Source organism: Engystomops pustulosus, chromosome 2 (genome assembly GCF_040894005.1).
Source record: "Engystomops pustulosus chromosome 2, aEngPut4.maternal, whole genome shotgun sequence".
NCBI lineage: Eukaryota > Metazoa > Chordata > Amphibia > Anura > Leptodactylidae > Engystomops > Engystomops pustulosus.
The window spans coordinates 183517192-183531471 of record NC_092412.1 but is presented as its reverse complement, the minus strand read 5'-3'; the positions used below and the strand labels follow the sequence as shown (position 1 = coordinate 183531471).

Here is a 14280-nt window from a genome sequence, read left to right as displayed (position 1 = left end):
TACACACACAATGCTGTTTCTGGGGGGACAGCTGTTTTTTTTTACTCTGGGACAAGTGTTACCCTTAACACTTTATGTGAAAGGTTAAAATGTAGCCGTTATCTTCACTGATCTCACTTTTTTTCTCTTGCTATAAACAGGATAGTGACCTAAAGCAGTATCTGGACAACTGTGGCAACCTGATGTGCATGCACAATGTCAAGGTGAGATCAAGTGAAATAGCAAATTTCTGTAAAATATGACAGGTCATGAAAATATAAAATACATGCAGAATATTTTACTCATGAAGTACTGTTTACTTTTTTAGAAGTCACAATAATACAATCCGTGCATCATACCATTCGAAAAAAATATACTAATAAACCGTATTTTTCGGACTATAAGACGCTTCTTACTATAGGACCCACCCCAGATTTAGGCTTCCAAAAAAAGGAAAAATATATTTTACACCAATTAAAATATCCCTGATGGTTGCACTAAAGCACAGCACACACAGACATACATTTACACACTCAGCTCTGCATCATCCATCCACATACACACACAGCACACCTACGCACACTCTGCTCACCTACGCACACTCTGCTCACCTACGCACACTCTGCTCACCTACGCACACTCTGCTCACCTACGCACACTCTGCTCACCTACGCACACTCTGCTCACCTACGCACACTCTGCTCACCTACGCACACTCTGCTCACCTACGCACACTCTGCTCACCTACGCACACTCTGCTCACCTACGCACACTCTGCTCACCTACGCACACTCTGCTCACCTACGCACACTCTGCTCACCTATGCACACTCTGCTCACCTACGCACACTCTGCTCACCTACGCACACTCTGCTCACCTACGCACACTCAGCCGGCATATGAAGCAAGCCATGCCCCCTGTGGCGGTGGATACATCAAGTGGCTTAGACCTCCTAATCTATCCGTGGAGGGGCGGTGTCGTTTTGTGTAATAATAACCTACGGACATTTAGTGGTGAACGCCACCGTGGCAAGCCCACTTCACCGGCAGCCACGCTCCTCACGCCACTCCATGCCCACTTACAGTATTTAAGAAATGTCATTTATTTAAATGCTTCTTAGCCAAACTGCTATAAAAAACGCTGACAAATCTCCCCATAGTATTTAGGCTACATGCACATGTAAATTTTAGCAGTGAGCTGATCACTGTCCCCATCAACTTGTGTTGTGCATATTCCCAGTACAGTGAAATATGGAGCATCTCGCTTCCTATGGACATGGAGGTAGGAAGTGATATCAGGCGAAACAGGTGGTAAACAAGGACTGTAGTGAACATGTGGCCTTAGAAAGTCTTAAAGTAAATACAATCTCAGATAAAAAAAAAAACAATGAACATGTTTATTTGAGGTATTTACTTAAATTTAAAACTTTGCAGGGACCTGATTTTTTATTTTTTATTTTTTTCAAATATGTTCATATGACTTTATGACAAAAAGTATTTGAATATGGCTGATTCAATTTTTTTCCTGTTAAAATACCTTATCAGATACATGACCTCTAAAGTGTAGCTTGTGATATAACATTGAGAGCTGACATCAACTGACAAGCAGATGGTTCACATCAAGCAAATTATTAAAGCCATAGTAGATGTAAAATAAATGTTTGTGTTATCTTCTATAAGCTGATAGGAGAGATGGCATGACCTGTGCCAATGTAGTTATCAGACACATAAGCAAACAGATTAGTTACAAATCTGAAAGTGTTGATCTCGGTCTTTCCTCTGTTGGCAAGGTGAAATATTTTCATAGATAAGATACTGTCTAACATGCTATGGAGTGTCCCTGAAGGTCATTCTGTATCACAAGGCTTATTATTATTCACACTGGTAGCTTGGTTATCATTAAAATAGACGTTTTTTTCCCTTCCCTGGTCAGAAAAGCTTTTTTAACATGGTGCCATGCTTTATTAATGTTATTTGTTGACTAGCTTATCTTAAAACACAGCAGATTTATTTCTTTTTTTAAACGGGAAAAAAAATCTATGAATAAATAAAGTGACATAAAACTGGATAGTTAAAACATGTCTGATTAGCAGGATCCACTTGCATTTCCATTTTTCGCTCCCCAACTTCAAAAATCTATAATTTGTACTTTCTAATGATGGTATTTAAAATTCCATACAGTGTACTGGGAAAGCTGGAAAATAATTTTGAATGCGGTAAAATTGACAAAAAAACATATTCTTGTGTGCTCACGGTGAGCTGATGGTTTCTATTGCTGTAATTTTAGGAACTGTACAACCATTTGATCATATGTTTGTTAAAAAATTGTATGTGGTGTTAATGGCGATTTGAACATTTGTGCCCTGTTATATGGGAAATAATTATTTTATTTTTTGATAGATTAGACATTTTAAGATGTGGTGATACCGAACATATTTTTGATTTTAATTCCCTATTAAACCTCCATAAGAGAGCACGCTTGTAAACTTATTCAAGACAATATCACATTTTTATTGAATACATCAAAACATACAATTTTAAAAAAAGCCCATTAAAAAGGACATATAAAAACAAATAACAAAAGACACGGACAGTGTAAATTACTAGGAGGGCATTTATATGGAGGTTTAATAGGGAATTATTCAGTTTTGTGGTCCTCTGAATTGTGAGCAATACTAAGGAGTAATATAAAATTTTCCCTGTGGAAGATTTGTTTGGTTCTAATATTTTTGATTTAATTTATTCATTTCATTTTTATGTTAGTTCTGTGAAAATGGATGTTTTGAACTTTTAGGTTTCTCTTATTTTTTGTTTTGAAACATTTTTTACTGTAATTTTAGACCTCCTCAAGTGTACTTGAACCCTGGTGGCTCTGATTACTCCTACCATATACAGTATGCCACTTGGTTTAAATGACAGGGCCTCCTGTCTTTCATGGCAACAGATCGTTGCAGCATGTGATGAGTCCCAGGGGAGAAGCAGCTGCAACCTGTGTGTGTCAGTATCCTCCCCTCCAAACTCAGCCCTTCCCATCTCCTGCCATGTGCATTGAGCAGGCAAGGGAGAAAGAGGGATGGTGTGGAGGAGAGGAACAATGCATGAGGAGACACAGGCACACACAGGCTGCAGCTGCCCCACTTCTCCGTACACTGGCAGGGAGCCGAGTAATGTGAATTCAACTTTTATTAAGTACTGAAATGATTCAGAATTCTGACAAAGGCATTTTAAAATTATTGTAGCATAGGCTATTGGAACCTGTCACCAACTAAAAATCACATTCCTGGTGACGGGTTAGCTGTAAAGGAAACCTATGCACGCACTCTGCTCCGAAGCTTGAGCTACTGGGCATGCGCAGAACTCGGCTTCGTGGACGAGGAGCTGCGTGCTGAAGCTGGAGCTACTGGGCATGCACAGAACGAGGAGCTGCGTGCTGAAGCTGGATTGGTAGGCGGAACTCAAGAGGCTCCTGGGGCGTGCAGTAGCCGCACTGTGTAGGCTCAGCTCCAACTACTCCTCGTCCCAGTAGCCTCTTTAGGAAATTTGCATATTAAGGGCATTAAAAAATCATAAAAGACTTGGGCAACTAATGGATTAGTCCTTAAAAAGGCTATCCTACTATAGATTAGAGCAGTGATGGCAAACCTTTTAGAGGCCGAGTGCCCAAACTACAACATAGACCCGCTTATTTATCGCAAAGTGCCAACACAGAAATTTATTTGTGATTTATACTCCCTTCTCTGTCACAGTTTTCATTGATACCAGCACCTGAGGACACCAATAAGGCAGAAAATAGTCCCAGGTAGAGCTGTCACTTTACAATAGTTCTGTGCACAGCAAGTCCTTGGCTGTCTGGGCCTGCAGGAAGATACCTGGACTCATCTCTGGTGATGGCCTGAGTGCCCACAGAAAGGGCTCTGAGTGCCACTTCTGGCACCAGTGCCATAGGTTAGCCATCACTGGATTAGAGGAACATGCCACTGGATCTAGATTCATGCTGGTAGGTTTCCTTTAAACACCTATGTGGTAAAGATTTTTTTTGAAAACAAGATGTTTCCTCTGAATTCGTTTTTTAGGCTGACTTAGGAACTCTTTGTATGTCAGATTTATTATTGTGGCTTAGACAGCATGTGGCATATGAGATGATTAATTTTTGCAATTGGATTTGAGACTTTTGGTAAAAAGTCACACAAAAGTCACATAACTAATTTTAAAGGTTTCCTACGTTAGAAGGGAACTGGATTGAATTTGCACCTTAATTGCGACTTTTCAAAAAGTCGCACTTCATAAATGTGTCCAGCACATATAGAACAATCAGGCCTAATAGGCTTAAATAAATAGGCATTTTTCTAGTTTACCCATGTCCCCATAGCAAATACTTTATACATTGTCAAAGAGATTTTATATTTAATCAGTTTTTTTTCAAAAGAAAGATAAGTTAGATGAAACACAAAAACACAGTTGTTCGTGGTGCACAGTTTGCCCCTTAAGGAGCTACTCACGGTATAAGACCGGTCCACACAGTCTTTGAAAAAGTCCACAAAAATAGAGAAAAGTATTTTCACTATGACCGGAGCTCCAAGGATTCTTCTTCTCCCTCTTATTTTATCTTAAAACTTCGATGAACAGCACCAATCTTCAATTTCTCCTGCTGAAAGTATGTCACCATTCAGACTAGCACCATCGCACTCTCATTCTCCTCTTTTAATTGTATTGTAACTGGAAGAAAATATGCAGGCAGATGGTGTGGTACGTTCCAATAAGGTTCAAATTTATTCCAATTCATCATACTCACAAAAATCCATTAAAAATGCGCATATCACAAATTCCCATAACAGGAGGCTAGCTTTCTATCCGTCCGACCCAGGGTTTCGCCGGCAAGGCGCCGGAAGAAGCCACTCGGAGCTCTTTCTGTGGGCACCCAGGCCTTCACCCCAATTTAGAGTTTGCCAGATAGGACTCAAGGCTTTCCACTGTGATCCAATACAGCCCAGGACGTGCCAAGCTCTGTGCTATTTTAAAGCAACATCCTTGGGCACCAGGACTACAGGGGAGCAAGAAGGTGTGGATAGAGATGGATTATTGTTGGAGCTCCTGCTCTGGGTTACCTGATCCTTCCTCTTCAGGGGACCCTGGTGGGAAGCTACAATCCAAATTTCTCCATCATCTTTCAGTTGTATTGGTGAACTCAGGACGCCAATACAATTAAAACCTGTGATACAGCAGGTTCCAATAAGTTACTGCTTAAATTGTCATGTTGGCACTTTGCGTCATATAAGTGGGTTTTGGTTGTAGCTTGGGCACTCGGTCTCCAAAAGGTTCGCCATCACTGCTCTATGGGAACATGGGGGAGCCAGAAAAAGGGGCTTCTGATGACAGGTTCCCTTTAAGTGAAAGGTTGAGTAGGCTGACGAATGTCACAAAAAAGTTTTCCCAAATCGGCAGCTGAGACGATTGTGAAACCAGCAAATATAAGGTGTAAGTAGACCTAACTAAGATAAATTTACCCTATTGTATAAATGTCCATATAACCAGACTTACATTGCCATCTGCTGGTCAAATATGGAAAGATGAACAGTACTGTAACAACCAATTCTCCAATATGGTGACAACATTAAAAATTAATGTAAGTGTTGTACTCCAGTACGATCTACTGTATACCCGATTTACAATATTTTTCATTCATTGCCCCAAGGTTTTGTCACATTTTAGATCAGTTGTGCTCATTGGATACCATTCCCTTCCTGGTCTGTCACAAGCACCAGAATTTATGTCATGAGTTCTCCATGTACCACACATAAGCATAATATATATATGTGTATTTTATTTCTTCATTCATTTTTCTTTATTCCTTTAGATTTTCATGTTTCAGCTGCTTCGTGGCCTGTCCTACTGTCATCGTAGAAAGATCCTACATAGAGACCTCAAGCCACAGAATCTGTTAATCAACGAGAAGGGAGAGCTGAAGCTGGCAGACTTTGGTGTGTAATTTCCAGCTATTGTTACTGTTATTGAGGCATGATCCGAGATGATCAATTTTATGTATTAGCGGGAGCTAACCAATATGTAGCCCAGACCATTACTGGTGAAAGTCAGCGTGAAATGTGCGTCAGGATGTCATGTCTGTGTTCTGTGGAGAGCTTACCTTCTCTTTCTGTAAGCTCTCATAATGTGTTCTGCATAATTCAGGTATTTTGTAATAGCCTGTTAGGGGCGCTTACCTGTCCCTGGTGTTTGTGTAGTTAGGGAATGGTCCAGTGATAGTGTGTGATTGACAGCTGTTAGGGCCATCACCCCGGATAGGTCGTCCTCCAGGGACGATACACACAGTGGAACAGTTTCCAGTTCTGGGGGCATTCGCTTTTGTCTTTGCTTGCAAGCCACACATGGAGTCCGTAATGGTGCTTGGCATTGCCACCTGTATACAGGTACATTTTCTGTACCACTTCATTGGCGCTTGTAGTTTATCTAGAACTTCTGGCTGGATGGGAGCCAGTATGTAACTCACAGATATCCTCTTCAGTGAAGTCTCCCCTCTGCTCTCCTGTGCAGTGCATCTTGCCTATGGGCTTCCTCCGCCATCAGCAAAGTTAAAGGGGTGTTCCCATTTCAGCAAATAAATGTTATTTTTTGTATAATGAAAAGTTATTCAAGTTTCCAATATACTTTCTGTATCAAATCCTCATGATTTCCGAGATCTCTGCTTGCTGTCATTCTATGTTTAGTTTCTATGTTTAGTTCCAGTGGACAGAAATATGACCATGGTCAGACATGTGCCCGGCTTGTTATATCACACAGCTCTGATTACTCTCTATGGTACTAACGAGCCGCGCACCTGTGTGACCATGGTCAGGTTTCTGTCCATTGTAAGTAAACATAGAGGCTTCCTACTAATTGACTGCAAGCAGAAATCTAGAAAACAGTGAAGAATTGATACATAAAATATATTGTAAAGTTGTACAACTTTTTATTGTACAAACCATAACATTAATATGCCAAATGGGAATACCCCTTTAAGTCCCATTTGCAGCTGAGTGTTAAGAGCTTTGGGGGATATTTTTGCTGGTTACTGGCACGGTTCCAGATCTAGTAGGGGGATTGAAGGAGGCTACTGGGGTGTGGAGTAGCCACGCCTTGTAACTTTAGCTCCTGCTACTCCACGCCTCAGTAGCCTCTTTCACATATTTGCATATTAGGGTAATAAAACATTTTAAAACTTAGCAGACACTGAAGGATTAGTCCTAAAGGGATGATGATATTTATGAGAGGAGCCTGCCACCGTATCTACCTTAATAGCTTAATAGAGAGTTGCTTTTCCTCATTATAACCCTATGGAACCCATTAAAAGTCCAATTAAATCAATAAACATTTTTACACATTTGTTAGATTTCCAATATGTTGTTTTAGTGACGTAAAATAATAGCCGAGGTGTGAACAGCCCCAATAGTTATTAAACGTTGTTTGTGTGAATGAATATGCTTGTGAGCTATTCGTTGATCAGAGCATAGTAAACCGCTCTCATTTACAATTCTTGCCTGTTGATGTGACATATATGCGACAATATAATTAATACATTTATAACTATTTTTATATTAAGGTCTTGCCAGAGCTAAATCTGTCCCAACCAAAACATACTCCAATGAAGTGGTGACACTATGGTACCGACCACCAGATGTTTTGCTGGGATCTACAGAGTATAGTACACCTATAGACATGTGGTGAGTGACAGAATATACAAACCCTTTCTTTTTTCGCTGATATTTTGCATTTAAAATATCATCAATTGTTTTTCATCAATTTTTACTTTTAGCAAATTTTCCTTTATTATATTGTGAAAAAGATTTTATAGGGATTTTAACCAAAGGCTTTTTCTTTAGTATATGCCATCAGTGAAATATATGTGGAGGGGGACAATAGATCAAGCTGGTTGTAGTGCCTCAGATAATGAGGTTTGTGAGGAAGTTTTATTCATTTTATGATTTGATGTTGTCTTTAAGCAGTAGCTAAAATTTGCATTAAAGGGGTATTCCCATCTGGGCATTTACATTTAATTGAATTCATTTGCCATATGTAAACATTTCTTCAATTGGATGTTATTAAAAAAATGTTCCTGTGTGAAGATAATTTCTCATAAATGTTGCCGTATTGTCCCTTAGAAATGAGATGGCTTCCTCGAATACGGCCACCTCTGCTGGAGGGATTGCACAAAGAAACAAAAGGTTTTTGTATATGAAATGTCCGGGAGTTACTGCATAACCCACAGCCGTCCTGCAGTAATGATCGCTGAATCTAGGGGGTCAGACAGAGCTCAATAGCGCATATCTGGCCATTGCTGCCAAAATGTGAGGTGGTCGTATCCGAGGAAGCAGATCCCGTTTCTAAGGGACAACATGACTACGTTTCTGAGAAATTATCTTCACACAGGAACATTATTTGTAATAACATCCAATTAAAGAAATGTTTATATATGGCAAATGAATTCAATTAAATGTAAATGCCCTGATGGGAATACCCCTTTAAGTGTAAATAAGGGTTTAAACCTGCAGTAGCTGAAATGTGCATTAAGTTTAAATATGAGTCTAAACCTGCAAGCACCACAGGCTTACTTATGTATGTTTCATGGAGATTAAAAGACCTTTTTTTGCTTAGGAGGCTTTTGGGTCCTGACCGACTACCTGTATAATGCATGAGAATTGTCAGTGGCTGAAGACTAATAACAGGCAATATCAACTCTTAGACTAAAGAGAACCTACCACCACGAATCTACCTATAAAGGTAGATGTAACGAAATGTAAATTTCATTATGCGGTTACTGGGGCGTGGAGTAGCCGGCACGAGGCTACACAGCGCGGCTACTCCTCGCCCCAGTAGCCACATTACTCCTCTTACCCTGTTGCGTGCGGCACACAGCTCCTCATAGCTGCGCGCCCTCGTCCGTCATGATGGGGCCGAGGCCGACGGCTGAGCAGTCCCAGCTCCGAGGCCGGAGCTACTGCGCATGCTACGAGGAGCTGCACGCCGCACACAACAGGGTAGGAGGAGTAATGTGGCTACTGGGGCGTGGAGTAGCCGCGCTGTGTAGCCTCGTGCCGGCTACTCCACGCCCCAGTAGCCGCATAACGAAATTTACATATTAGGTCAATAGAGTGTACCAAAAGTTAGCGGTGACGTGAGGATTAGCTCTAAAAAGAGCTATCCTCACGTCCCTTACATCCACCTACCACCCGATCTACCTTTATAGGTAGATTCATGGTGGTAGGTTCTCTTTAGTCTAAGAGTTGATATTGCCTGTTATTTGTCTTTCTTAGCACTTTTTGATGCATATTGTTAGAACTCATGGTACACCCTTTCTTATTTAATCCAACACCCAATTTTACAAAGCCGTACACCTTTGTGTGTTTTAGACCCCCTCCTGTTCTCATTCAGGGGGCCATAAACATAATAACATGAGGCACAGAAAAGCAGGTCAGTTTTCATAATTTTTATTACAATTTTGCATAGTATATCTTCCTATTTCTAGGGCATAACTTGAGGTGCTGCAGATGGTATTGTCGCACCCAAGCTCTTCGCTTATGAAAGACTAGTACATTTAACAATACATGTTAGTTGAAGGCCTGATACAGATGTTGCACTGGTGCCCAGTAGAGTCAAGGTACGCTGCTGCCCCCTTTATGAAAATGAAGCTATATATAAAATGAAGCTATAAAAGCGCAATGAAAGACCTGCAAGGAGGATTTCTAAAAGATTATTTTATATTTTGTAGGGGAGTTGGTTGCATATTGTATGAAATGTCCACTGGACGACCCATGTTTCCTGGTTCTACAGTGAAGGAAGAACTGCATTTAATCTTTAGGTTTCTTGGTAAGTTGCACTGGGTGAACACAGGGGCTATTCTCTCACACTACAAAACACATGGGGGGGAATTTATTGGAATTTTTTTTTTCTATTTTCCTTGACCTACAACTAAGAACTTTTTTTTTATTATTTATTATGGTCCCAGTAGCTGGACCCTCAAAGATCCTCAAATCTTGTTTCTTTCTGTATGCATGTTACATGCTGATTATAAAATCCTTTCATCCATGATGCTAGTAGATGCTGTAGCCGCCATGTGTATACTACTTGCCATATAAAACTGCCCATGGAATACATTTTCATCTCATTTCCCCCAATATTTTGGATTTTGCTGCTCTTTCCTTGGATATATATGCTCATGAATTTTCTTTTATATCTACTTATCTATAGTAAAAACATCAAAAATTGTAGCAAAATGGTATGTGGTGTGATACCATTTTTCGTTGTTTATATTTCTTGAGAATTTATCAAGTCCAGGAGTTGTGCATCCAAACATATGGAATGGTGCCGTTGAATATTTTGTCATTCTTTACTCATCTACAATATATAATACTTTTATATATACTGTTTTCTCCAGGAACTCCCACAGAAGAGACGTGGCCTGGTATATCTTCCAATAAAGAGTTTAGGGCTTATGGTTTCCCACAATATCGTGCACAACCCCTGAAAAGCCACACACCTAGGTAAGGAGTTATATATAGGACATAACAATATAGTTATATATTGAGTTGAGTTGGTGAAATGACCATAGGAAGTTCGTCAATGTTAAAATATGAAGTTAAGTTATTGTTTTATGGTACTAGTCCCTTCATATAGAGAAGAAACTCCTTATCTGCCTAAATGCTATCTCACCCTCTGCACCTACTCAAGTTAAATTCCTGACAGTCCAGTTACAGTAATAATACCCAACATTTTGTTAACGTCAAGGCATTTGAAATGTATTCAATTTTTATTGATTACTTTTAATGGCTGTGTCTCTTTTCAGATTGGATTCTGATGGGATTGAATTGTTGTATGGCCTCTTGTTGGTAAGAAAACATAATTGAAATAATACAATGTAACAATGTAATACAACAATAATAACCAGGTTTCTGTCTAAACGTGTAAATGGGTTTTTTCTGCGGGTCTGATTCGCAACAATTACACCCCATGTGTCCCAAGTCTAACATGGCAGAACTGCCGTAGGAAAGTCAATAAAATCCATTTGACTTGGCTGAAGTTTGTTTTGTTCCCCTCCTATTTCTCTCTGCTTGTAAAATAAATGATCTGTTTGATGCCTTCCAGTATGAGGATAAGAAGCGGATATCCGCAGATGCTGCTCTACGACACCCATATTTCAACACCCTTGGAGAGAGAGTGTTTACACTTACAGACAGTAAGTGGATTATGTGTGCAACGTTATCCGTGTCATAATATATCATCCATAATATTATAACAATTGACCTCTTTTTAGATACCTCAGTCTTTACTCTAAAGGAAATACAACTTCAGAAAGATCCTGGTCACCGTGGCTCCATCTTCCACCAGACAGGTATCCATTTTTCTCAAGATTTGTTTCAAAACTATTAATGAATACATAACATTTCTACATGGTATGCTCAGCAACACACCACTTTACTATAGGTTTATAGATCATACATGTGTCTTAAAGGGGTTTCCCACAAAACAAGTTCGGCATTATCCATAGGATAGGTCTAAATGATGAGACCCCCACAGATCTAGAGAACGGCGGGGGGGGGGGTGTGATGTACCACCATGGACCCCTCGGAGATTGTCAAGTACAGCACTCGGCAATCTCCGTCAGCTCGATAGAGATGAATGGGGTAGCCCGGCTGTGCGCGACCAGCTGCTCTGCTTATCTTGGGGAGTGCCAACAGGGTTACATCGTTGCTTCGTGATCTACGGTGGTCTCATCACTGAGAACCCCACCAATCGTCAACTTAGGTGCTATCCTGTGGATAGGGCCAAACTTGTTCCGTGGAAAAAAAACTTTAATAATGATCTTGAACATGCACAATATTTAGACAGGTTCCATGACCATAAGCTGATTGCAGGGTTTTCCCATCGATAGTCCTATGTAATAGAGGGCTGAAAAGCCCATCTGAGTAAGCTGTCTTTATAACACTTGTGGCGAGAAATTGATAATAGTGAAAAATGGGATCATTCAGAATTCCCTAAAGGGTGTTTAAAAATGTATCTTATATACTGGACAGTAAAGGGGTTTTCTGGAATATAGATATTCTTGACCTCTCCTTAGACTAAGTCATCAATAGCAGGTTAGTGAGGTGAATCACCCCCTTCCTAAGAGATAGATCATCAATATTTTAATATTGGGGAAATCCCTTTAAGCTATTCATAGGCAATAATATGTGTCCACAGAATAATCAGCATTAAATCCAATATAATGTACCTGCATTAACTCATGAGATCTATAAAGGCGTGGGTTCTAGAGAAGATATGAATCTTTTGCACATTAATGGCATATAGGAATAAACTTTTTTACCTGCTGACTACCTGATGTGATAGCTATTAAATGTGAATTTTTTTTGCAGGTCGTGGAAAGAGCAGACGACAGAGTATATTTTAAAGCAAGTCTTGCACACAGGATAAACTCCATTCTCCACTGCCAGAGACTACTGCAGTAATAAAAAGCTATAAGTATTAACATTAACTTACTAGTCTGCAGTGAGTCTTGTGCCAAATGTACTATTATGTTGGTATCGATGCTGGGTACAAGGACATGTAAAATATTAGTACTCTTATGGATCCCACCAGCACCATAGCCCTTTGTGAAGGATAGAATTACCTGATAAGTTTCCAGAAAGTCCAGGTGGATTTGTTTCTATTATTTTTACTGCAGGAGTTATTTTACAGGTATTGGTTCACCTACTGTATGCAGGAGTACATGGATAAGAACATGTATGTATGCTCCAAGTGTAAGTGGTAATATATTACATTCCAGGATGGGCACTGCATATTATCTGGGTGTATTCAATCTCTACATCTTGATAAACTACAGTCACAACCTACCTTCATGTTCGTAGCCACTGGAAAAAGCATCTGTGTCTCTTTTACAACTTTTTAGAACATATATAGGTATAAAGTTTACAGCAAAAACAGTACGACCACAAAAATTGTACTTTTCAATATAAAAGCAAGCGGAGGCTATATTCACATTGGCGATTATTTCTTTTTTGTTCTCGTTGAGAAAGGTATGGAGGAGTGACAAAAGAGACTTCAACAGAAACCAAGAGATCCCACTGACATTAGTGGGCTTTGTGTCTTGTGGATTTTAAAAGATTAAAGGGGTTGTCCACTTTCAGCAAATAATTGGTATGGTTTGTATAAGGAACTGTTATACTTTATATACTTTCTGTATTCCTCACCATTTTCTACATCTCTGCTTGCTGTCTTGCTATAGAAAGCTTCTATGTTTACTTCCAGTGGATAGAAATCTGGCCATGGTCTTGTGATGGACATGCAGGTACACAAGCCATTAGTATCACACGCCTCTGATTACTTTCTGTGAGACACCTGCATGTCCATCACAAGACCATGGACACAGAAGTTTTCTATAGCAGTACAGTAAGCAGAGATCTGAAAAACCATGAAAAATTAATACAGAAAGTCTATTGGAAAATTGTATAACTTTTCATTTAACAAACAATATCAATTATTTATTGAAATTGGTCAACCCCTTTAAATCTCCTACTGAAGCCTCCGAAAAAGACTAAAATCAAATAAGTTATAAAGTATAATATATATGCAATTCCAAAGAAGCACTAGTAGTTCAGCAAAGTCCATGTATATTATGTGGTATAGGTCTGTATTACTAGCTAAGCCCATGGAAATATAGGTAGTGAAAAAGATGTATTTGTAATTGTTTGCACTGATTATACATGACGAATTTACACATACTTGTAGAAATTCATACCACACAAGTATCTACACTCTTACATTCCTGTACATTCCAGTTCCAATATCTACCTACAAGACAGAGATTCTTTGACACACCATAAACTTTTTCTAGTGGTTGAATACCTACATGTCCCAGTACACCTACACAGGGCCCCTGCAACTCTTCCATTTAGTGTACTTGATCTTAGGTTACATAACATTTCAGAATCTCTTGAAATGACTCGGTGAACTGCAAATGTAATATTTGTTCTATGGGAGAACAGGATATACAAACATTACAAATGCAAATAAATTGAAAAGGACTCTACCTCATAGACCCCATTACAAAATGTTATCTGTAATATGGATAAACTGGAAACCACAGTCTTACCCTCTAAATGGCCTACAGAGACCAGAATAAACATAATCTTTGTGGTGTTTACATCACGTCAGAAAAAGATTTGTACGTAATTTCATATGAGCTCATATGATATTTCACGGATACTAACTGATTGCAGTCTCTGTATACTCAGCATATGTGCTGGGCTTTATTCTT

At 39.5% G+C, this 14280-nt stretch overlaps 1 protein-coding gene across 5 annotated transcripts in view; it reads left to right on the top strand.

The window, feature by feature from the left end:
- Positions 1-12498, top strand: part of CDK18 (cyclin dependent kinase 18) — a 70305-nt gene extending 57807 nt beyond the window's left edge. For all 5 annotated transcript variants that reach the window (XM_072137511.1, XM_072137510.1, XM_072137508.1 and 2 more), the window contains exons 8-16: positions 141-203; positions 5833-5956; positions 7573-7693; positions 9739-9836; positions 10405-10510; positions 10813-10855; positions 11112-11202; positions 11281-11358; positions 12380-12498. In XM_072137511.1, coding sequence (XP_071993612.1) covers positions 141-203; positions 5833-5956; positions 7573-7693; positions 9739-9836; positions 10405-10510; positions 10813-10855; positions 11112-11202; positions 11281-11358; positions 12380-12414 — 759 coding nt within the window. In that variant the 3' untranslated portion in view covers positions 12415-12498. The remainder of the gene's footprint in view (positions 1-140; positions 204-5832; positions 5957-7572; positions 7694-9738; positions 9837-10404; positions 10511-10812; positions 10856-11111; positions 11203-11280; positions 11359-12379) is intronic.
- Positions 12499-14280: the final 1782 nt, after the last annotated feature.